Genomic DNA, 24,921 nt, shown 5'->3' on the forward strand with positions numbered 1-24,921 from the left:
AATAATCCAATCACAAGGCCGTCAGGACTATACTGCGCTGATGATCCCTCATGAAGAGGAAAGCAGGCATGTAGTTGTCTGCAGCCTTGAGAAATGTCTGTCATGGGTTGATAAAGCTATGTATAAAGTAGCACTGCTCTGTAAGACAACAACGATTATCTGAGCAAAAGGCGTGCATGTGGGCTAATTTGCAAACCCACAATGCCTTGCTGATGTGGCTTAGAACTGGAGGTGAACTTCCAGTGATAGTTACTAGGGGGTGCTGTGGCGTGTGTGACTTGGCTCAAATGTATTCATATAATCATATGAAGGTGGAATCTTTCAGCAAGCCAGTTCGTTACTACAGAAAAAAAGATTGTCCCTGGTCTTTGATTACGGAACTGTAACTTAATGTCAAATGTACACACATTAGTATCTGGGCATCACTCCTCTCCCTGTGTCCCCCTGAGACCAATTTCCTGGCTACACTGAATGAGTGCTTGGAAGCTGTACTTACCACAATTTAGAGTCAATGATAAAATAGAAATAAAACAGAACATTCATGACTAAATAATCTGTACACCTACATTGTGGAAGATGTAAGACCATGCTTCCTCATTGCGAGAGAGCAGTATAGATCTGGTGCTAATTCAGTTACCTTCATTTCTTTTTTTAGTAGAAACAGAATTACTGCCAGTTTTACTTCATTCCTGGATTTTGAGAACAGAGGTGAAATAAAGATTTACCTCTAGCTATGTGCTGTAGGACTATCCTCAAATTAACCCACACAATGGGCCTCATTAGGACCCTGGCGGTAAGGGGTCTGCGCCAGCGTTAGCTGCGCCGACCCCTTACCGCCAACTACGAGTTCCCATAGCGCCATGGTCATTTTTCCGCCCGCTTTTTGCGGGCGGAAAAATCCATGGCGCTATGGGACCTTGGTGTTAATTACGCCACCGTAATTTACGGTGGCGTAATTAACTCCTTCCCCACTCCCATTATACCCTATGGGGCCGAAATGGGAATGGGGAAGGGTAAATGGGTCAATGGGGACTTACCGCCCCGCCGACCTCGGAATGGGGCGGTAAGTCCACCATCCGCCATGGCGTAAACAGACTTTACGCCATGGCCGGAAAGTCTGTCGATGGCGGAAAAAATCCGCCAGGGTCGTAATGAGGGCCAATGTGTTAAATGTACTCTGTCAGAATAACCACTCATGGTGAATCCAACAAAATCCCCCTGGAGTTCTATGTACTTCAGAAATGTGGATTAACATCACCTTCTCACCACTCATAATCCCGCTGTAAAATTGCGGGAACGTGTTGCAATAACTGTAAATGAGGTTGACAGTAGTTTGTCCAGAAATACTGTCAAACTCGTAATGAGGGCTCATTATGAGTATGTCGCTCTGGAAAAAGTTGCCAGTAACAATGTGTACCAGCACATTTACTGGACTGCCATACTCCGAGTCTGCCCGTAGGAGAAGTGAACTACTGGCAGGCTTGACATGCTGGTTGTTCAGGCTCCTACCGGCAGACAATTATCAATGGCGCCAGTGCCGCAGTGGTTCCCATCCCATGCAGACCTATCCATGGGAATGGGAATTTACCGTTCCTCCACCACCCATAATATTGCATTAATACCGGGATATCAAACAGCAGAAATGGTAAACTGAGATCGCCGGCGGTTTACCGACAATTTCATAATGAGGTCCTAGCTTTCTGATTGCCAGGTTTCCAAGAGGATTGCTTTGTCAATTGTCCATTTCAAGTATAGAAGCCTCAATTGGACATTAAACAAGCAAGGGTACCCTTATGGGTCAGTTGCACTACTTTATTTGGTATACGTTCAATGGTATGGGTGAGAAGTACGTTCGACGTAAAAGGTATACGGCAATTTTAAAACTCTCGGTGCAAATGGCTGAGACCACAACAAGTGGTTCACCCTCCGCCCTTGTGCTCAAGTGCACTTGCAGTCCTGAGAAACAGGACAATTTACAGGGGAGCAATCTAGTAGTCACCTGCATTTTATAGCATGGACAGCTGGTCTCTCATACGCTGAAAGCTGATCTTCTGCTTCTTTTGTTTCTCTATCCTTAGAAAAAAAGCAAAGTACATTATCACATCGCTGTAGTCATAAATTACCTGGGACACTGCGTCTCCTTGGGGACCCTGCTCGTCGCCTTCATTCTCTTCATGCGTCTAAGGTAAGTAGCAACATCGAGCGCACATCATTCAAATTTATGTCACATTTGCAATATGTGTGGGTTTCCACAACTGTAATTTGTGCTTATGGTAAAAATGCACAGGGTGCCTTATTCCCAAAGGTGACCTGCACATTTTACGGAGGGTGCGTGTCTGTAGAGCATAGATGCAATGGCCAGCCCACCTGCATACATTAGTGTTGGGAACGCGGTATGACTCACTCCCGGAGCACATTTTACAGGGCACATCTCTGTGAAATTCTAGCATTTCCATTTCTGTTTGGGGGATGGAAATGCTAGTGTGACAGCCATGGTCAGAAATGACCCTGTCATGTTTGCACACCCTCATGCGTCAGTTCCAAATGTGACTCATTTCTGTGCATTTTAACGTGCATCCCGTTTATGAATTTGGGATGTGGTTTTAAATGTGAATACATGTCCCCTGTTATGTGCAAATGTGCAAAGGGGTCGAAAAGTGCATTTCATTGGGCACATCGAAGATGCACCCATTCCGATGCCCTTTGTGGATTGGCCTGCTCCTTTCTTTAGTGCAAATAATGGGTAGCACGAGTGCATCTCATCACTTGTGCCCAAAAACATTTGAGAGTCTGGCCCGTAGTGTCATCAATGAAAGTGCCATTGCCAGAAATGACATCACAGGAAGTGGCATCACAGTCTTCGGCACTTAGGACGTCAGTGGTTGTGACCAGTCGTGCAATCACAGCAAGTGGCTTCATTCAAATGGGTACAAATTCATGGCAAGATAAGAAGTACATTTCAAGATTAAACATTGTTGCTTCAACAACAGAGGGTTAAGAACTAAAAGTGCTCACAATGCTCAGTTATTGTCTATATACTGCCACTGAGCTGCTTGTGCCACCAGGTGTGGTGAGGCTATATAACATTAGAAATCAGACTGATAAGATTCCAGTGGGATTGTGAGGGAATGCATTTCATCCCTCCATAAAAGGGAATATCAACATGTAGGGTAATAATAAGACCAAATATTCAAGCAGTTGGGCACATTTGTGTTTGCGGTATCTTCTGCAAAAAGACACGCCATGCACAGTCCTGGCCCATGCATACCCTTTGGGGACTGGGCCACCTTCCCTGGCGCTTCTGATAGATAGCAGGCCTAGGGCTTCTGATAGATAGCAGGCCTAGGGCTTCTGATAGATACTAGGGCTTCTTATAGATAGCAGGCCTGGGGCTTCTGATAGATAGCAGGCCTGGGGCTTCTGATAGATAGCAGGCCTAGGGCTTCTGATAGATAGCAGTCCTAGGGCTTCTGATAGATAGCAGGCCTGGGGCTTCTGATAGATAGCAGGCCTAGGGCTTCTGATAGATAGCAGGCCTGGGGCTTCTGATAGATAGCAGGCCTGGGGCTTCTGATAGATAGCAGGCCTGGGGCTTCTGATAGATAGCAGGCCTGGGGCTTCTGATAGATAGCCCCAGTGGGGCTTCTGATAGATAGCAGGCCTGGGGCTTCTGATAGATAGCAGGCCTGGGGCTTCTGATAGATAGCAGGCCTGGGACTTCTGATAGATAGCAGGCCTGGCCTGGGGCTTCTGATAGATAGCAGGCCTAGCGCTTCTGATAGATAGGCCTAGGGCTTCTGATAGATAGCAGGCCTAGGGCTTCTGATAGATAGCAGGCCTAGGGCTCCTGATAGATAGCAGGCCTGGGGCTTCTGATAGATAGCAGGCCTGGCCTGGGGCTTCTGATAGATAGCAGGCCTGGGGCTTCTGATAGATAGCAGGCCTGGGGCTTCTGATAGATAGCAGGCCTAGGGCTTCTGATAGATAGCAGGCCTGGCCTGGGGCTTCTGATAGATAGCAGGCCTGGCCTGGGGCTTCTGATAGATAGCAGGCCTGGGGCTTCTGATAGATAGCAGGCCTGGGGCTTCTGATAGATAGCAGGCCTGGGGCTTCTGATAGATAGCAGGCCTAGCGCTTCTGATAGATAGCAGGCCTGGGGCTTCTGATAGATAGCAGGCCTGGGGCTTCTGATAGATAGCAGGCCTGGGGCTTCTGATAGATAGCAGGCCTGGGGCTTCTGATAGATAGCAGGCCTGGGGCTTCTGATAGATAGCAGGCCTAGGGCTTCTGATAGATAGCAGGCCTGGGGCTTCTGATAGATAGCAGGCCTAGCGCTTCTGATAGATAGCAGGCCTAGGGCTTCTGATAGATAGCAGGCCTGGCCTGGGGCTTCTGATAGATAGCAGGCCTGGGGCTTCTGATAGATAGCAGGCCTAGGGCTTCTGATAGATAGCAGGCCTGGGGCTTCTGATAGATAGCAGGCCTAGGGCTTCTGATAGATAGCAGGCCTGGGGCTTCTGATAGATAGCAGGCCTAGCGCTTCTGATAGATAGCAGGCCTGGGGCTTCTGATAGATAGCAGGCCTGGGGCTTCTGATAGATAGCAGGCCTAGCGCTTCTGATAGATAGCAGGCCTAGCGCTTCTGATAGATAGCAGGCCTGGGGCTTCTGATAGATAGCAGGCCTAGCGCTTCTGATAGATAGCAGGCCTGGGGCTTCTGATAGATAGCAGGCCTGGGGCTTCTGATAGATAGCAGGCCTGGGGCTTCTGATAGATAGCAGGCCTGGCCTGGGGCTTCTGATAGATAGCAGGCCTAGGGCTTCTGATAGATACTAGGGCTTCTTATAGATAGCAGGCCTGGGGCTTCTGATAGATAGCAGGCCTGGGGCTTCTGATAGATAGCAGGCCTAGGGCTTCTGATAGATAGCAGGCCTAGGGCTTCTGATAGATAGCAGTCCTAGGGCTTCTGATAGATAGCAGGCCTGGGGCTTCTGATAGATAGCAGGCCTAGGGCTTCTGATAGATAGCAGGCCTGGGGCTTCTGATAGATAGCAGGCCTGGGGCTTCTGATAGATAGCAGGCCTGGGTCTTCTGATAGATAGCAGGCCTGGGGCTTCTGATAGATAGCAGGCCTGGGGCTTCTGATAGATAGCCCCAGTGGGGCTTCTGATAGATAGCAGGCCTGGGGCTTCTGATAGATAGCAGGCCTGGGGCTTCTGATAGATAGCAGGCCTGGGACTTCTGATAGATAGCAGGCCTGGCCTGGGGCTTCTGATAGATAGCAGGCCTAGCGCTTCTGATAGATAGGCCTAGGGCTTCTGATAGATAGCAGGCCTAGGGCTTCTGATAGATAGCAGGCCTAGGGCTCCTGATAGATAGCAGGCCTGGGGCTTCTGATAGATAGCAGGCCTGGCCTGGGGCTTCTGATAGATAGCAGGCCTGGGGCTTCTGATAGATAGCAGGCCTGGGGCTTCTGATAGATAGCAGGCCTAGGGCTTCTGATAGATAGCAGGCCTGGCCTGGGGCTTCTGATAGATAGCAGGCCTGGCCTGGGGCTTCTGATAGATAGCAGGCCTGGGGCGTCTGATAGATAGCAGGCCTGGGGCTTCTGATAGATAGCAGGCCTGGGGCTTCTGATAGATAGCAGGCCTAGCGCTTCTGATAGATAGCAGGCCTGGGGCTTCTGATAGATAGCAGGCCTGGGGCTTCTGATAGATAGCAGGCCTGGGGCTTCTGATAGATAGCAGGCCTGGGGCTTCTGATAGATAGCAGGCCTGGGGCTTCTGATAGATAGCAGGCCTAGGGCTTCTGATAGATAGCAGGCCTGGGGCTTCTGATAGATAGCAGGCCTAGCGCTTCTGATAGATAGCAGGCCTAGGGCTTCTGATAGATAGCAGGCCTGGCCTGGGGCTTCTGATAGATAGCAGGCCTGGGGCTTCTGATAGATAGCAGGCCTAGGGCTTCTGATAGATAGCAGGCCTGGGGCTTCTGATAGATAGCAGGCCTAGGGCTTCTGATAGATAGCAGGCCTGGGGCTTCTGATAGATAGCAGGCCTAGCGCTTCTGATAGATAGCAGGCCTGGGGCTTCTGATAGATAGCAGGCCTGGGGCTTCTGATAGATAGCAGGCCTAGCGCTTCTGATAGATAGCAGGCCTAGCGCTTCTGATAGATAGCAGGCCTGGGGCTTCTGATAGATAGCAGGCCTAGCGCTTCTGATAGATAGCAGGCCTGGGGCTTCTGATAGATAGCAGGCCTGGGGCTTCTGATAGATAGCAGGCCTGGGGCTTCTGATAGATAGCAGGCCTGGCCTGGGGCTTCTGATAGATAGCAGGCCTAGGGCTTCTGATAGATAGCAGCCCTAGGGCTTCTGATAGATAGCAGGCCTGGGGCTTCTGATAGATAGCAGGCCTGGGGCTTCTGATAGATAGCAGGCCTGGCCTGGGGCTTCTGATAGATAGCAGGCCTGGCCTGGGGCTTCTGATAGATAGCAGGCCTGGGGCTTCTGATAGATAGCAGGCCTGGGGCTTCTGATAGATAGCAGGCCTGGCCTGGGGCTTCTGATAGATAGCAGGCCTGGGGCTTCTGATAGATAGCAGGCCTGGGGCTTCTGATAGATAGCAGGCCTGGGGCTTCTGATAGATAGCAGGCCTAGGGCTTCTGATAGATAGCAGGCCTGGCCTGGGGCTTCTGATAGATAGCAGGCCTAGCGCTTCTGATAGATAGCAGGCCTGGGGCTTCTGATAGATAGCAGGCCTGGGGCTTCTGATAGATAGCAGGCCTGGGGCTTCTGATAGATAGCAGGCCTGGGGCTTCTGATAGATAGCAGGCCTGGGGCTTCTGATAGATAGCAGGCCTAGGGCTTCTGATAGATAGCAGGCCTGGGGCTTCTGATAGATAGCAGGCCTAGCGCTTCTGATAGATAGCAGGCCTAGGGCTTGTGATAGATAGCAGGCCTGGCCTGGGGCTTCTGATAGATAGCAGGCCTGGGGCTTCTGATAGATAGCAGGCCTAGGGCTTCTGATAGATAGCAGGCCTGGGGCTTCTGATAGATAGCAGGCCTAGGGCTTCTGATAGATAGCAGGCCTGGGGCTTCTGATAGATAGCAGGCCTAGCGCTTCTGATAGATAGCAGGCCTGGGGCTTCTGATAGATAGCAGGCCTGGGGCTTCTGATAGATAGCAGGCCTAGCGCTTCTGATAGATAGCAGGCCTAGCGCTTCTGATAGATAGCAGGCCTGGGGCTTCTGATAGATAGCAGGCCTGGGGCTTCTGATAGATAGCAGGCCTAGGGCTTCTGATAGATAGCAGGCCTAGGGCTTCTGATAGATAGCAGGCCTGGCCTGGGGCTTCTGATAGATAGCAGGCCTGGGGCTTCTGATAGATAGCAGGCCTGGGGCTTCTGATAGATAGCAGGCCTGGCCTGGGGCTTCTGATAGATAGCAGGCCTGGGGCTTCTGATAGATAGCAGGCCTGGGGCTTCTGATAGATAGCAGGCCTGGGGCTTCTGATAGATAGCAGGCCTAGGGCTTCTGATAGATAGCAGGCCTGGCCTGGGGCTTCTGATAGATAGCAGGCCTAGGGCTTCTGATAGATAGCAGGCCTGGGGCTTCTGATAGATAGCAGGCCTGGGGCTTCTGATAGATAGCAGGCCTAGGGCTTCTGATAGATAGCAGGCCTAGCGCTTCTGATAGATAGCAGGCCTAGGGCTTCTGATAGATAGCAGGCCTAGGGCTTCTGATAGATAGCAGGCCTAGGGGCATCCATCCTAATATAGCATCCCATGTCGACCCTGCCAGTAGAATGCCTGCCATCTCTCCATGTTATTGGCTAGGGGCAGAGAAGTGAAAGCCAAAAGCTGGGGCTACCAGGCTAGGACTCTGCACAGCGGTGAACGGGTATCTTAACAAGTATATATGCCACTGAAACAAAGGTGCCACTGAAGGTTTATAGTGATAGCATCGAATGCAAAAGCATCAAAAAATGCATCAAACAAAATGCATTTTTTTTTAATGGGGGGTCCCCTCAACCCTAGTTTTTTTTACCCCTTAAAACCAATCACAATAAAATTAAAAAATGAATTTTTTCGATGCTTTTGCATTCGATGCTTTGTATTCGAGGGAATCACTGGATACCGAAACTGAACAGTGTATTGTGTGATTTATTCCACTTCCCAGTCAGACAGACACATTTTTTTTTAAGTGAATTACCCATCAGTGAACCATGTGACATCTAATTCGGTGGTATGCAACATATGAACAGGCACAATTATTATTGTATATGGAGCAACACTGTAGTCTAATAAACCATGAGTGAGGCTGTTTTTTTTTTCTAATACAGTGCACTAATAGGGACGCACTTTATGCAGACTGGGCACAGAGTGCAATTAAATGTTTCCTTGGTCGAACACTTTGGCCACGTGATGACGCTTGGAAATGAGTCCAGTCTGTAATTTAGGCTCCTGGCAATTTGTCTTTTGAAACTTGCCTGTACAGTAAGGCAGTGATGGAAGTGCACCAAAGAAGTAGTGAAACTGTGACTCCGGCGTGGGACAGAGTAGGAAGGAAAGGAGCAACGTGCAACACATTTTTCACGGGTAGCAGTCATGCTGGTTGACAGCTTATTGAGTTGAAATAGATTTTAGTTTAGCTGTAACTGACATCAGTTGGTACAGTAGAGAAGTGTGCTTTAAGTTCATAAAGAACAGTTCCGGAATGGTGAAAATGGTTGTAAAAAGTAGTCGAGCTGTTAACAGTAAAAAAAGAAAAAGTAGGGGAACACCGCTCACGACCATTCCTGCACACTTCGACCACTGTAGTGAGGATTATTTGCTTGTGAAGGTTTGGTCCTAAAGAGCTAAAATAACATTGTTGATGGAGCGGACGTGCAAAGTACATTTCTTCCCTGCTTCCTTCCCCCTGCTCTCTTCTCAGTGGTGGTGTGTTGGGAGCCATCAATGGAGCTGTTGTCCCCTTAGTAGTCTGAGGAACCCTGGAAAGCCAGTGTCACAATTCCGCAGCCCCTCACACTGCTTGCCAATGTGTGCTTGTTGTGTAGATGTATGTGTTGTGTTTTATCAGTTTTAGTTTCAAAGCAGGGTACTCCAATGACATCTTGCTCTCCCTGATAATTTGGGGCAAATTCGGTATTTTTTGCAGCATCCTGATTGTGAGTAAAGTGTGAGTATTGCTGGCATCGTGTTAACTGGGGGGTATGCTTGCTTTCAAATTGGTATTGTGTTGGAATCTTTAACTGAGAACATGCTGATGTTGTAAGCAAAGCACATACACTTGAAAATGGCAAATGGAAGTCTGCTTGGTTGCACACCCAGTAGTTTACTAGGATTGTACAAACTGGGAATATACTAGTATTGTGCAAACTGAGTGTTTAATAGGGTTGCACAAAATGGGGACTTTTTGGAGTTGTCTGAGAGTTTGCCTGGAATGCTCTGCTGTGGAGTTGCTGTTGCCTGCGTTGTTCTGAGTGGTAGGATATTGTCTGATGCAAACCCTTCCCCCTTCTCCCCCCCACCTCCAGTTCAAATTCTTCTGTCTGACTGCACCATACAACGAGGGTTGGAAGTGCCCTTCTCTGCATTTCGCCACTTTCTGATGTGGGTTGGTTGACCATAGCACTTGTCCAGCCTAGTTGTCCTGCGTAAGGGATACTGCCCTCTGAATCCAAACGGCCACATGCGGCAGGTTCCATCCAGCTGGTTAGCCATTTTGAGGTCAGGCAGCCAGTACGCATGGTTGGGTCTGTGGGACTCCATGGGAATGGGGACTGACTTTTACCGGCACCCAGCTTCTCGGTCCGCCGGGACTTGTAAAGTCCTGGTGGGACCGAAAGCTAGGTGCCGGTAAAATGTTACAAGTCCGGCAGTGTTACCGCTTGTCACAGACAATGGTCACTCAAAGAACCATTCTCCACTCCTTGTTGTCTCTTTGAGTCCTCCTGCTCTATTCAGAACAAAGACTTGTTAAAGTATTTGTCAAGGGTGTGGGGGCCCACTAAAGATGCTGGAGTAGCAGTCTTTGGGGGCAACCTACATGTAGATTCTCTGCTGGTGGTAACAACAGCATACCCGGTGGAGGTGGGGGCTGAGAAGGCCCCGTTAACGTGATGCTCTGGTCTACTGCCAAAGCCTACCGCTGGTCCTGTCTGTAATGGAAGTGTGCAAGAAGCTATGTTCTGCCCTCTCACCCTGGAGTGCATACCTGTTTATACCGAAGGAAGGTGCTATTCTTGAGACAGCCTGTAAGGCTGACACGCCCATCTACATGTTGTTGGACAAGAACAGAGGGGCCTGCTGTGAAATCCAGTGCTGCCAATAAGAATGTCATAACATTTAATGTGCTGCAGGAAACATAGTAGTATTGTTGCTGCTGAGCACTGTGATGCCATCATCATAATGTGATCACCTTACTATATAGTAAATGGGACATGACTCATTTCATACTGTAATGTAGCAATTAGCAATTGAACCAAATATGATTTACCTATATATTACAAAATAAATAAGTCTGACTCCAGGGTGCTTTACATACACAGCATAGGATGAACAATATGATGACTGGTACAGTAAAAGCAATAGTGACCTGTAATGCCAAGACAAGAACAAAATGGCTGCTTACTCTTCAGATCTGTGATTGGACAGCTAGGTGATGAGCATGAGGAGGAGGATGACTGTGAGAATATGAGCTAATTATGACATCATTAAAAAAATGTTGGCAGTATTATACACTTTCTATAGGTAATTCACATGGTAAGAACCTGATAGTAGGAAGGGCCTGGGGTTTCTGACTTCCATTACGATGCAGTGATCACATAGAACACTTATTCCCCGATCCCCCTACTGCCTTTCCCCCTACCCACTTAACTTTTCGCCAGCACACTTCTGTGTGTGCCGCCGAATATCCCTGTTCCCTGCAGCGTCAGTTCTCTTCCACTAATGTGAGTCAGAACTGGTGCCGCAGGGTCCTTTTAAAAAACGTTTTTTTTTACTTTATTGTACCCCACTACTATCCCGCTTCCCTTATTTGTGGTAATTGGATTTGCAATTTTTGAACTGCACAAAGGCACAGTAATGATAGTGGTTGCAATTTTTTAGGTGACATTTTGGTATGATTCCCATTTAGTTATTCCCCATTTTTGGAGTCTATTGCTACTCATCAGAGATAAGCTATGTCAGTGGCCTGGGGCACTGACTACGTGGGTGCTCGGCATACTGCAGAACCGATTTTCAAAATTGCTGAAACTTTAAATTACACAAATTAGAAAAGTTTGTACTGCCACTGCTGCAAATGTTCCTTCCAGAAGTGATTGTAGCAGCTTATGTTACAGAAAGAACATCTCCCCCCCAGTACCTCCACCCTTCTCACAATGGTAGTGCTGGAAACTGGAGAGGAGAATGTCGGCTTTCCACTCAAAGGGCTGATTCATGGAATTTAGCGCAAGTGCCGGGTGCCGCGAAGGACACTGAACGAGCCTGCGCGCAAAAAGAAAAATGCACACAACGTGTATTCATGGAATTGTTTATGCAAAGTAACCGTATTTGCAAGTCACGGCTCGAACACCCTCAACATGCCCACACACAAAGCAGGAAACTGCCAGATCAGCTACCTTTGCGCGCTTCCTCGAGCAAAAATACACGCACCCTTCAAACAGTGCATGCGGTCGCCCGTAAGCAGGCCTGTGACTCTGGGAGCTTGCATGGGGTCCCCCATAACTGTATCCGGCACCCAAAAACATGCGATTGGACAATTGTAACTCAGCAATAACTGAGGAAATGTGCGTGCCAACCTACATAAACCATTCCTGCACCCCACCACACAGCTTACATGCACCCCTACTTTACATTGGTACACTGATTGAGTAAACGCACCCCAAAATCCGACATTCAATCCCATCTGCATGCTGAAAATCCTACGCACAAGTGTACTTACGCCAGCCTTAGGGTGGCAGATCCTATGAAGGACTTGCGTGGGCATTTCCCAGCTGAGACGTTGCTCCATTGATTCCATGAATGCGTCACATGCCGGGCAATAGTGGGCGTGCGAGGGACTGCCTGCAGGCCGTCCGTCTGAATGCCCACTTCTTTGCAAGTTAGTCCCGATTTTTGGTTTCCGCCCCCTTCCCAGCATCCTGCGCCGGCCACACCCACCCTCTGCCCGGAGTCTCGCGCAAGGCCCTCGACGGCTCGCAAAGCCATGACAGGCCAGCGCAAAATCCACACAAGTCCAGGTAAAGGGCCATGCATCGATTCCGTGAATCGACAGAGTTTCGCGAGCAGATTGGCTCCAAGTAGCCTATTTTGTGCACAATTAATTCCATGGATCGATGCCTAAGTTTAGCCGGAGCTCAGAATCAGGCCCCAAGTCTTGTCATAATGCAGACTTTACAAACACAAACCACTTCTGATGGTTCTTTCTAGATCATCTCACAGGGAGACAGTCTGAAGATGGCAAACAGGAGTAATGTAGGGCAGGTAGAGCAGATTAAAAGAGAGTGAAAGAGTTTCAAGGCTTTTGCTCACTCGTGGCTCACGTCAATAGAAGGTGCACAGATCCAGCCAGTACGTTAAAAATAAAATAACACTTGTTACCCTGAGTTTATGCGAAACATTACTTTGTTTGAAGTTGAACATGTTTTGCTCTATGGAGTTATGGAAACAAGTGTAATGATAGCATGTGTTTTCAATAGAATCAATGTTAAGGGTATTTATACTGCGCACCGTCACCAATGGAATTGGTCCCCAGGTGGATCTGTAAACAAGAAGGTGGGTTAGGTTAGTCGGGTGAAGAGGGAGTAGGAAAGTGAGAGAAGTGGTGTTCTGTTGGCAGCTTCAGGTCAGTTTTCACAGTGCGCTGAGCTTGGGTGTGAGTATCGGAACGATGCGAGACCTTGTGTGCTGTTGGTGCGGTTTATGTGTTGTTTGTTGTTGTGGTGTGGTGAAGTGCATGCGATTTGCTGAGCGAGAAGATGGTTGTGTGGATATTTGGGTGCATTAGGTAGGCAGAGATTTGAGGCTTAGTGGGTATATCTCCTAGTTCTTACAGATCTTGTTCTATGTTACATACAATATTGTAACATCTCCTTTTAGACACATAGAGGCAGATGACAAAAAATGTGTGCAGGGACAGTTCCTTCACCTTGAAAACAAACTATACCGGTATGGATATGTAATTTTCAATACATGGCAATACCTGTACAATTTGTACACTGGCACAGAAATTGCAATGCACCAATACATAGTTCCGGTCATACGGGTCCAAGCTTTCTGGAGTAATTCTTGCAGGCATGTCTTCCGCTTGCATTTCGTCTTCCCTCTCGGTTTGAGTATAAAGTGCTACCTGGATGCTGTTTGGAAGTGGGCCCAATATTGGCTACAATGATCTGTCTCCAGCAGTATATGTCTGGAACAAGAGCATTGCATGTCACCTAGAAGACACATGACTTCAGCAGATGCCAGTTCCTTTCCAGAGTAAACTAATGACCAAGAAGGGCTAGACAGGCACCCACTTTGTCTTAAGCACATCTTGCTGTCCTGGGAAGGCAAATTATTTCAACCAACGTTTCCCAGCTCTGCATCGCATCTAATCCTGACCCACACAATGGCCCTCATTACGATACCAGCGCTAAACCATGGCGCTATTAGCACCATGGTTGGTGCCGGTATCGTAACGTGTCCGCCATGGTGAAATGGGGAAATACTGCCCCATTACAAGGTTGGCGGGGCGGTATTTCCCCATTTCCCCATGGCCCTTCCCCATTCCCATTTTTGCCCCATAGGGCATAATGGGAATGTCGAAGGCGCTAAGTACGGTACCGCAAAGTGCGGTACCATACTTATCGCGAAGGTCCCTTTGCGGGTCCCTACTTTAACGGCTGGTCTAGCCATTGAGGTCGGGTCCCGCAAAGGGACCTCGTAATTAGGCGCTAATGGATTAACGGCGCCGCAGCCTTTTACGGCGCCCTTAACCCATTAGCGCCAGGGTCGTAATGAGGCCCAATGTGTATGTTCCCCATCTCCACTGTCTCACAAATCTTCTGCTATTCTTTCTTCTTCACTTGTTCTTCACAGACCCTCCCGAATTCTAACACATGCATGCATGTCTGCACGCAGGACCTCAATCTCCTCCCCCCTTCGATCTTCAGCTATTCTCCCAGGTTGCATCAGTATATCCCTTCCTCCATATGAAGCTGTGCATTTGAATGTGTTTCACTTCCATCTGAACAGTGAAGTGGCAGTAATATGTGTGCTGTTGGTCTGTTGCTATTATTAGTTTGGGCTATTAGGTGACACTTGTGACTCCTATAAGCCAAAACTATTGCATTAGAGTACAGATAGGGAGAAAAGGAATATGAGGAGGGAAGCACAGCTTGTGGGTGTTGTTTGGTTAGTTGGCCTCCCATTGACTGCCCATGGCCATGCTAATGCCTATGGCCATTCCCACCCAGTTCCTGGCCCTCCCTGCCCAAAAAACACCTCCTCGTGGAAACTCTTTGAGCTTGCGTTGCTCAAGCCTTACTATCAAACTTCACACTTGGGTTCCTGCCAGTGTTTCTGCAAAGCAGTCTTTTGGGAGTTAATGACTAAATTGGAGTTGTAAACCTGCTATTGGTGTAATAGAAATTTCTTAACCAGGTCTGCCTTCAGTCACTGGATTTGTAAGCACTCTGCATCTCTGAAGTCCTGTTAAAAACAAGCATTGGAAAAGCCAAACACTTTTGGTATGTTTACAAGTGTTAGGCATTTGCCAGGCACTGCTATCGGATGTCCACGTACAGACGCCATGTTGCACCTGCTACCATCAGTGGCCAGTTAATGCTACCACCGCTGTGCCTGGCAAGTACCTTTCTCATGCCTATACGAATGCCCAAACTGTTGGCATTGCTAATGCTTGTTTTTGCTGTTGATGTGAGGCTAGCATGTTTCCTGCACTTCGCACCCCAGATCATTCAGTGGTCACAATACGCTTGGTTTCATGGAGAGCTGAGTATGCTCTGGCAGAGGTAGGCTGGCATGCGAAAGGCAACCACCCTTGCACGTGACCATGATCATGTGACCATAACCCCAGCAAATCAGAAGGAGCGCTAATGATATTATGGAGGAAATAGCAGTCGGGCTAAACGGATTCCTCGGCATTAGAGGTAACAGCCAGCAATGGACGTTCTCTGCACCTAATCTAATTTTGATCTGCAAGTAAGTTAGCAGCACTCTGCGAGATGCTTTCTGCATTCACATTAGCTGAGGCGAAGAGGCAGTCAGCGCCGGGCCCTGGAGCCATGCAGATGTGACAGACAGGGCGGGCTCTTCCACCAACACCACCTCACTGAGATCATCTCCTTAATGATGGGCAGAGCGCTTTCTCTAGAAGATACAAGCAGGGAATCATCTGTCGTGTCTTAAAATTAAGTGATCACATTGTGCATAGAAATTGGCATGAGATGCACCCAATACAGAGCACCTGTCCTAGAAAGAGTTTGGCGGTGCTGTGAAAAAGTGGCGGTAATTCCACTGCTGCCACTTGTTTTGGCGGCAACACAATTACCCCTATATTTCCTACACTGTGAATTTTGACTTTTGTGGAAAAGTGGAGGATTTATCACCAGCTTTTAGCTGAGGGTAAATAGCCCACTTTTCCTTATAAAAAGGTCTGAGGGTTAACTGTGGCGGGATTACCGCTTATGATAAATTCGCCAAAATTCCCATGGAGTCCTATGGACTCCGGAGATGGGGAATTCCACACCCTACAACCACTTGTAATCCTGTGTTAAGCCATGGGCCCAAGTGGCGGTAACGGTAAACGATGTTGGCCATAATTCAGCCAAATTCTTAATGGGGCAGAAATCGGTCTGATTTATAAATTAGTGGTAAAATAGCCATGATTTTAGTATTCCAAATATTTTACTTCTTCACCAAAAGTCGTTTGTCTTCCTGCTTTTGTGTAGGCGTAACTGCCTGCATGCGAAAGCTTAGCAACATGCACTACTTGTATTTATTTATTTATTATTACATTTGTCACTCGCCCAGACCCTTAGGTATCACGGAGAGGTAATTACTGCCTGCAGTAATTACCAATCGCCGTGGAATCCTTGGGGGCCCACATCGGGGAATAACAGAGGGCCGGCATGACTTGGAAGCATGCAGACCTGTCCAGATGCGGTTATGTCACCGCATGGGCTAACAGTAAATGGTGTTGCCAATATTGCATAATCAGGCCCAACGCATTTTAGTAGGACTACTTTCCAGCTGGAGGAGAACCAAACGTCCACAACAATTGACTGACCATTATCTGTGGGTAACAAAAGCATGCTGGGTAAAATGGGCGCAGTGGTAACTGGTGATGCAATCACTACTAAAATGAATATGATAGTAATGAGTTAGTGAAATAGTGCTTTATCACTTAACATAAATAAAAAGCATGCGCTCTTTTATCCAACTCATGGTACTCCTTTTTACCAAATTCTGCAGGATTCAGCGTGAGTGAACCTTGTGGGAATCATTCAGGAGTACTTCAGACAGCACAGATAATGATAATTTGCATTTATATAGCGCTACGAACCCTAAGGCATCTGAGCGCTGCTTATTATTGCCCACGGTATGCGGTGCTCATTTTTCGACTTCGGAAGGATGAATGTCTGATTTTGGCCCTGTGGGGACTTGAACCTGTGTCACATGGAGGTCAAAGCGAGCGCTCTACTTGCTGTGCTAGCTGACCTGCAGCCACTGCGAGTATGTCTGCAGTGGATGCATTCGTCCCTGTGCTGCCTACTGGTTCAGGCTTGCACTTTTAAATCACTAGAAATAGGTGCCATCAGTCCACGAGAAATTGTCTCGCTGAAGTGCAATTAACTGGACCCATAATTGCCCAGCGCCACAAAATGAATGTGAAACCCAACCCCCTTCCCTCCAGGGAAGTCGCCTGGGAGGAGGAGGTGAAGGAGGGGGCAGGCAGCGTCGCACGGGTAGAAGTGTAACAAAAAAAGTAGTGCACTTTGACACCCAGTGGTGGGAGTGCGGGGAGAAGAGTGGGTCCAGAGCATTGAGCAACCCCACATGTGAAGGTGTGGTGGGTGAGCCAGTAGATGGCCAAGAGTGTGGGGTGGGCCAAGGAACAAGGTCTTCCTGGATTGCTGTTCATGCAAGACGTAACAGCTATGAGGGATTTGGGAGGGTTTCCTCCTCCAAATTATAAAAAAGGCATCTTGTACGGCTTTAGTGATGGCAGCGTAACAACAGTCAGTGGTGCAGCCAGTTGCGGTTCAAGGGCTCAACTGTCTCAAAAATGTCCTTAAAAGGTGGACATTGGCTGATGCGTGTGTGGCACTCCTCCTGGCTTCTTTGCAGGGCTCATGGCATCCTTTCGAGGCGGACGGCCCAAATCTGAGGAGAGTGTTTGCAGGCAACACCCATGTCCTTTATTCAGAGACTCTGGCACTTCCCACCTAGGAAGTTTGCCGGCAGAACTTAGCAGGACACACTGTGTGCTCACTGGGTACCAGTTCTGGAGCTGCTGGATGGGTCCTCTGAGTCTGGTATCTCCTTCTATTCCTTGGGAGATGTTTAGGGGAGGGATTCTGCTTCCCTCTTGGAAACCCTGCCTTTCCTTCACTGGCGGATGCTGTAAGGTAGACTGTACCTTCAGCCAGGGTCCAATGCTGAGTTCTTCTTTTCTTCTTCGAGTGAAGCCTTCAGATGATATGCTAAGTGAGGGGCTCGGCCCTCTTTTAAAGCTAAATGGGCCCGAGTGATTAAGGACGCAATCCGGGGTCCCCACCAACAATCTTCAGTTATTTATGAGGTCAGGACCAGAGTGCTTTGCAACCGGAAAGGTAAGATTGTCTCTCTGGTTAACTGAGCCCTTTGTGGCTCTTGATCAAAGCGCAGTTCTCCTTTGAAGTTTGTAGTGAGAACAGACTTCTGTCTCCTTCAAACCACATACTTTATGCCTCTGAAAGTGGTCCACGTTGCAGGGGTTGCCTACGGTAAATAGTGGACCCAGACATGTAATTCACTGTCCTTCATACAGAGAGGTGGGAGCTAGCTTCAAGGTAACACATTGCATATCAAAGAGGTGTTAGTTTTCCTGCCTATTGTTAAATTATGTTACCAGGCCTATTCACAAGCCTGCTACTATTGACTCTCATCAGTATGCACCTCCACCACACAGAACTTAGACAATAGAACAGGGTGGTTCCATGGAACCTTTGATATTACATTAGGCTGGCCATGGGAGGACAAAGGTGGTGCCCTACTCCTCTGAATTGTTTCGTGCACCCCTTGCTGTCAACTGTCAAATAAATGTGACAGGGAGGACTGCGTCTGTAGGCTGTGTCCCCCAGAGTACACTGGACTGTGTTTGTTGTGCGGCGAGCATTAAAACATCTGCGCGGATTAGCCCCACATATTTTCAGAGGTTGATCTCCCATCATTCCCTTTCCTAAAAAATAATTTAAAAAAAGACCAGGCGAGCGCGCACTCACCGTGAGATGGTCGAATCCCACACATTGGTCTCCCTTCCATTTTACATGTAGCAGTTCATCACCTCTGTATCCAAAAGTATGTGTTGCTGCTTCAAATGTGTCACTTTCTCAAATCTTAATGCATAGCATGTTTCCTCTCTCAAAACTTGACATTCAATTTTGGAGGTTAATACAGCCACATTCCTAATGTTTTATCCACCTGTTTACTGCATTGCCTTTGGAAGATATGCATTTTCTGTCAAGCTAATTTAACCTCTCAAAAGGAACCATACTTGTTTTATCTCAAAGGGTTCTATAAACTCTTATATATAGTGAGGTTCCCAAATGTTTAACAAATGATAGGCTACCATGTTTGATGGGGAGATTGCCTGGGGGTTGGGTTTCGGACAGACATGCTCTCTCTTGTCCCCAGGTTAAAACAAATAATAAAAGGCATTTTTTCTCATTGCACAATAAATATATGGGTGGGAGTCTTGGTAGGTGTTCTTGTTATTGCAATTCATATTTGTGTCTAACTGCTATGGACACAGGTTACCAATTTGGTGATCCTGGGCTGTTGCTTGTGCTTCAATCCACTTAAGTGTCGAAATGGGGGGTATAGAAAACAGTGACCACCTTATAATCTGCTATATAACAACTAAAGAAACATTAGCACTGCTGCTAAAAGAGGGTCTGAATGAGGAAATGAGGTGTGAGAGAAAGAGGAGACAAGAGAAAGAGGGATGTGAGGGACAGAAGAGTGTGGGAAGGAGGGACTAGTGATTAGTGGAGGAAAGAGTAGAGCTTTCATGGTGCTGTCTGCAGATATATGCTCAGGGAGAGTATCAATGGTGCAGGGCACATGAATTGGCAATATTCACCACTCTGAATGTCTTCAAAGTGGTTCAGGAGATTTACAAAAACCTCCATTTCAGCAACTGGATCCATTAGAAAATATATGGGAACAATAAAGTGGAATTTTCACGAGGGTACTCATTCATCAAGTAAACAATCTGACACAGCAGAGGCTGGTTAAAGCAGGGCAAGTAAATCGCACAGGGTTCCCGGTCGGCCGCAAACAGCTCATGCTAGTAAACTTCCAATAGACGTTTAAGAAATTGTTACTACTAGACCTAGTTGAAGCCTAATGGTGTAAATTAGGGATAGACAAACTGTCTCGAAACAAAATCTAGGCTATCTAAGCAATGGCGGGTTTGTCTCTGCTCAAAATATTAGAACCATTAGGCAATGGTTTGACAATTTTTAACTGGAATTCACTTAGCCAGAGAAACTTTGCCCATCAGAGACAAACGAAATGTTAGCTACAATTCCACACATTTTAATAGTTTATTCTCACAAAGTTGTGCTCATACACCTCACTCCAACTGAGATTAACCGATAATGTCATTACGCTGCGATGGTCGTTATGGAAAAATTGGTGACTACAGTGTTAATGTGCCAGCACGCTAGACCTGGTTGTTTCTCTCAGGTCTACTCTTTTTCAAGATGGCGCCTGCGTCTCCTGGCCAGGAAAGCCTAAAGCCACACATAAGAAACAAAGGGATTGATCAAGCGACAACAAGACCAGCACAGCAGGTGAGAGACTGCAATGCCAGAAAAAATCCACGGCTTTGGATCAGTTGCAAGGACTTGCACATGCTGCATAAGGATTGACCATTGAAGTCCAGAATCTCAAGGTGGAAAACTCTGCTCTCAAACAGATGCTGACTGTTACTTACAGGGATACTATCCTATGGAAAATTCGGTGGATCTCATAACATATATGGGAATTTTTGGATTCATGCACAGTACACTTTTCCTTCCAGACAGCTGCCTTTGCTACTGATCTGAACAAAACCGGATTTATGGCAGAAAACATGACCAGCTACGCATTGACCTGAGCTGCACCATTGGTAGTCTCATCTAGTTCTTATGAACGTTTACAAAGCATTTATCCATGTGCTCCAAGGTATGTTTGAATGCTCTTAATTAACAATGTCAACCTATGAGTTTCTGCTGGATATTCAACAAGGTAACATTGATGTACTTGCCTATGTCACTACCTTCAGAAAGATGGCTGCTGAAGCTCAACTCACTATATTTAGAAGAGGATTAGCCAAAAATATCAGGGACGAGTTGGCTCACATGCCTCGTCCTTCCTCTTTACCCGATTTGATTTCCATGGCACTGCAAATAGAGAGTTATAGGTCAAAGGATCGAATCAAAAAGACCGAAAACAAAAGGGTCGAATTTTTGTAATATTTTTATTTTTTTGGTGGATCCCCCACCAACCACTGTTTTTGCTGTAAAAAACACTTTATTTTCCTATACGGAAACCCCCCAAAAAAATATACATTTAAAAAGAGGCATTCAACCCTTTTTTCGGTCCTATTGACTCAAACCTATTATATTTGATCCTTTTGTTTTAGATCTTTTGACTGGACACCCAAATAGAGTATAGACGGGCAGAATGCAAGGGTGAATATAGAAGACAACGGGGTGGAATACCTCGACCGTATTCTCCTCAACCAACTAAGGAACTGCCACCTAGGAATCTATGCATGTTGGATAGACACAAGGCCCCTTAAACAATGCAGAGAGACAAAGGTGCCGGGATCAGGGACTATGTCTCTGTTACAGTTCCAAGAATCACCTCCTACGAGTTTATCCAGAAGTCCCACCCAGGAGACAGGGAAACTTCAAACCCCAGACGTAGAAGGTACGATGACTGGGGGTTTTCCATCCCGTACCTTAGAAACCTATGGCATTCAAGACTCTGATCTGGATAATTGGTTGATGGTACTTCATGTCAAACTTTCCTTCGGACAAGGATCTTCTCATGACGTTCTCACTTAGTTAGATTGTGGAGCAGGCGGCGTGTTCTTGGACGCGTTTTGGGTACACCAGAAGCACATACCTTACGTTAGACAGGAATCTAGTTCTCCCGTTGAAGGAATTGATGGTCGTCCATTAAGTTCAGGACACATTTCTAGGAGATCAATCCAAATGACTGACTATAAACAACCATCAAGAAGACGTTACTTTCCAATTATACTAGGAATTCCAATCCTCAAATTGACTGGTCCACAAATGAGGTGCACTTGATCTCTCCATTCTGCATAAAATCGTGTTATCATCACTGACCTGTAGAACATGTGAATGTAGCTATCTTCCACGTTCCTTCTCTCCCTGCCATCACTATCGAAGAAATCAACAAAGAACCTACAGACTATGAACACTATACTGATGTCTTCAAGGGCACCATACTGAGCACTGTGCTATCAATCTCGTTCCTGGGGCTACTGTTCCCTTTGGCCATATTTACATGCTTTTCATTCCAGAGAAGAAGGCCTTGAAGGAGTATCTGGATAGTAAAATGCAACTCAGGTTGATTCGAGAAACCAAATCCCCGGCAGGTGCCTCTCTCTTTTTTTGAACCAAAGAAAGATTCCAAAGGACTCTTTGCTCCAGGCGATAGCGCAGAACCACAAATAGGCCTATCATTGTCCCGAAGACTCCAAAAAGAAGTATACACTGTATGCTGATAAACAACAAAGAAATGATCCATATTGGGAAGTTGGTAACAAGCCAGATATCTGCCTCATTGGATACATCCTTCAAACTCTTCTCCTGTTTTGGTTGGTCCTTTCCAGATCATCACCAGACTCAATCCTGTGGCGTTCAGACTTTTTGTACTCAAAACCTGGAAAGGTATCCATCCTGTATTCCACTCTTATTTACTAAGGTCTGTCGTCCAGATACCTATCTCATACGAGTTCTGAAGTTTCCTTTGCAAAACCACCCATTGACAATCAAAAGGAGTTTTAGGTTGTAGGATCTGTGATTCACGTTATTATTGTGGCCGCCTTCAATACCTTGTACACTGGAGGGGATATTTTGCCATAGAAAGAACATGGGAACCTGTTTCTCATATTCATGCACCCACCTGCTTATGTTATGTTATGTTAAACCATTTATATGGCGCCAATGCCGAGGGCGTCCAGGCGCTGATCACTACAGAAGGGATAGGGAGACATTCAAAAATTCCAAAACATTACTCAAATAACCTAGTTTTCTGAAGTTTTCTAAAAACAGAGTGGCTATCTTCTTTTTTCATGTATTCTGGCAATTCATTCCATGCTTGGGCAGCTAAAACTGGGAAACAGCTACCTCTTCCCTGGGCTCTTTTTACGCTGTCATCTTTCAGAAGGAATGCTTTTGTGGATCGTAGGTTTCTCATAGGTTGGTATAATAGCAACCTCTCTCTGAGATATAAGGGGGCAGTCCCTAAAATACACTTGTGAGCAAGCGTCAGTATCTTAACGGCAACTCTTGCTGACACCTGTATCCAGTGTAGCTCTTTCCTGGATACAGATACTGGATCTTTTCGTGGTAGTTGGTGCACACCGCTGCATTCTGTTATTTTTGAAGAATTGGATGGACTTTTTGCTCGCTGCCCCTAAAAGGGAATTGCAGTAGTCCAGCCGTGAGAGAATAGCAGCCCTTGCCAACTTGGCACAGTTCTCATTCGAGATCATTGGTCTAATCAACCTTAGAATTCTAAGATAATAGTTGGTATTTTTCACAATCAGTTAAACATGTGCATCCACATTGAGGTTTGCCTCCATGTGGACTCCAAGAGTTTTGACCTTAGTCGCAACTGTAATCTGATTCTCTTCTACCAAGAAGCTTTCATAGGCCTGGCACAGATTTTTCCTTGCTTGTCTTGAGCCATAAATCATTAGCTCGGTTTTAGTTGCATTCAAACACAACCAGTTTGTTGACATCCAGTTCTGGTATATGTTTTTTAGCTTCTCCTGGTTCTCTGTAAATTTTCCACTCAATTGCATTGTGAGCTGAAAGTCGTCAGCATAGTTTGAGAAAAATAATCCTAATCTCTCTAATTCATAACACAATGGCTGGATATATATATTAAAAAGCAGGGGCAGGCGCCCCGAGAGTCCCCCTGTCACTCCGAGCCTTCCCAGTAATATCTGATGGTCTAAGATATCAAAGGCTGCAGAAAGTTCCAAACAGGCCCTTCAGCCCTAGTCCACTTCTTTCCAAGGTTTTCAGCATTTGTGTTTGAAAATCAACCAAGGCACTCTCCGTGCATTGAGCGCATCTAAAACCTGACTGCTTCCTATGAAAGATTCCTGCCTCTTCCATGTGTGTCTGAAGTTGTGAAGCCGCAACCATGTCCACCAGTTTGAGAAGGAACAGGGTATTCTCTAGGGCCCATCGGAGAAGGGCCAGTGGGGCAGAACCACAATGTACCTGGTGTCATGAACTGCCGTCTGCGTCCCTTCTGGACTTTGTGGTCCCTGACACATAGGGGATTGAACTCAGTAATCCTTCCAACATGGCCGCTTGATACGGAATGCTGCTTACCAGTCTTTGCGTTATAAGCTCTACGTTCTACAAAACAGACATGCCCCGTGGCTCTGCGCATCTCAACGCTACTGCTCACAGTAGCTGTACTTGTGCTGCTGGAGTTCGCTCGGGGCTATTTTCCTGATCTCTATTGCTGGTTCCTTGATTCCTCCTCCTTTTCCTTTTATCTCTCAACTTACCCAAACTTTCCTGGATTTTCGCCCGCGCTCGAGCCATGGGTTCCGTGCGTCTGCGTGCGGACATTGTTCCTTCCTGGTTCCGTCCTGGACAATCTGAACGAAGCACGCTGGAATCCGAAGACCCGCGTGCGGGCTTATACAAATCCCGGACCGTGCGGAAGAAGTCACAAAAGAAGGTCGCAAGTAAACAGGAAAGACAGGTGAGAAGACGAGAGACTTGTGACAGATTGAGACGCCTAAAAATTGATACGGATACAGGGATGGAAGCCGCGGTTCAAGACCTCATACGAGGCATGTAGGAAGTCACCACAGAAGTTCAAAACCTTAAGGCTGAGAACGCTGCCTTAAAGCAGCTGGTATTGTCTCTTGATTCTGCTATCAAGGAAAGTGTGTTATTTGGAGGAGTGGTGGACAAATATGATGGCTCTCCAAAGACCCTTCGTGCCTTCCTTGATTCTTGCTTGGTGCATTTCACCTTCAAGCCCTACTACTTTTCCACCCCTAGAGCAAAGGTGGGGTTTATGATATCACACCTCACTGGCAACGCATTAACCTGGGCAACTCCCCTAGTCAATTCGGCCGACACTCTACTGGATGATTAGAATGGATTTGTGGAAGCCCTAAAGGCCATGTTTGATCACCCTGAGCAGGTTTACAGTGCTCAGGAACGTCTACTTGATTTTATACAAGGATCTCAGCATATGCTTACCTATCTCACCCGTTTTAAACAACTTATGAAGGAAGCTGATTGGTCCCAAGAGGCTAGCTTCACTCTCTTTCGCAGAGGCTTGAATGAAGAAATAAAGGACGAGCTAGCCAGGGTAGCTCGCCCAATTACTTCCAGGCCCTCTTGAACCTTTCCTTGCAAACTGATTTTCGAATCC

At 47.0% G+C, this 24,921-nt stretch overlaps 1 protein-coding gene across 1 annotated transcript in view; it reads left to right on the top strand.

The window, feature by feature from the left end:
• CRHR1 (corticotropin releasing hormone receptor 1) overlaps window positions 1-24,921 on the top strand; it is a 2,003,326-nt gene that overhangs the window by 1,139,641 nt on the left and 838,764 nt on the right. The window contains exon 5 of the mRNA XM_069634091.1: window positions 2,079-2,185. Coding sequence (XP_069490192.1) covers window positions 2,079-2,185 — 107 coding nt within the window. The remainder of the gene's footprint in view (window positions 1-2,078; window positions 2,186-24,921) is intronic.

Source organism: Ambystoma mexicanum, chromosome 13 (genome assembly GCF_040938575.1).
Source record: "Ambystoma mexicanum isolate Mex_15411 chromosome 13, UKY_AmexF1_1, whole genome shotgun sequence".
In the NCBI taxonomy this organism is placed as follows: Eukaryota; Metazoa; Chordata; class Amphibia; order Caudata; family Ambystomatidae; genus Ambystoma; species Ambystoma mexicanum.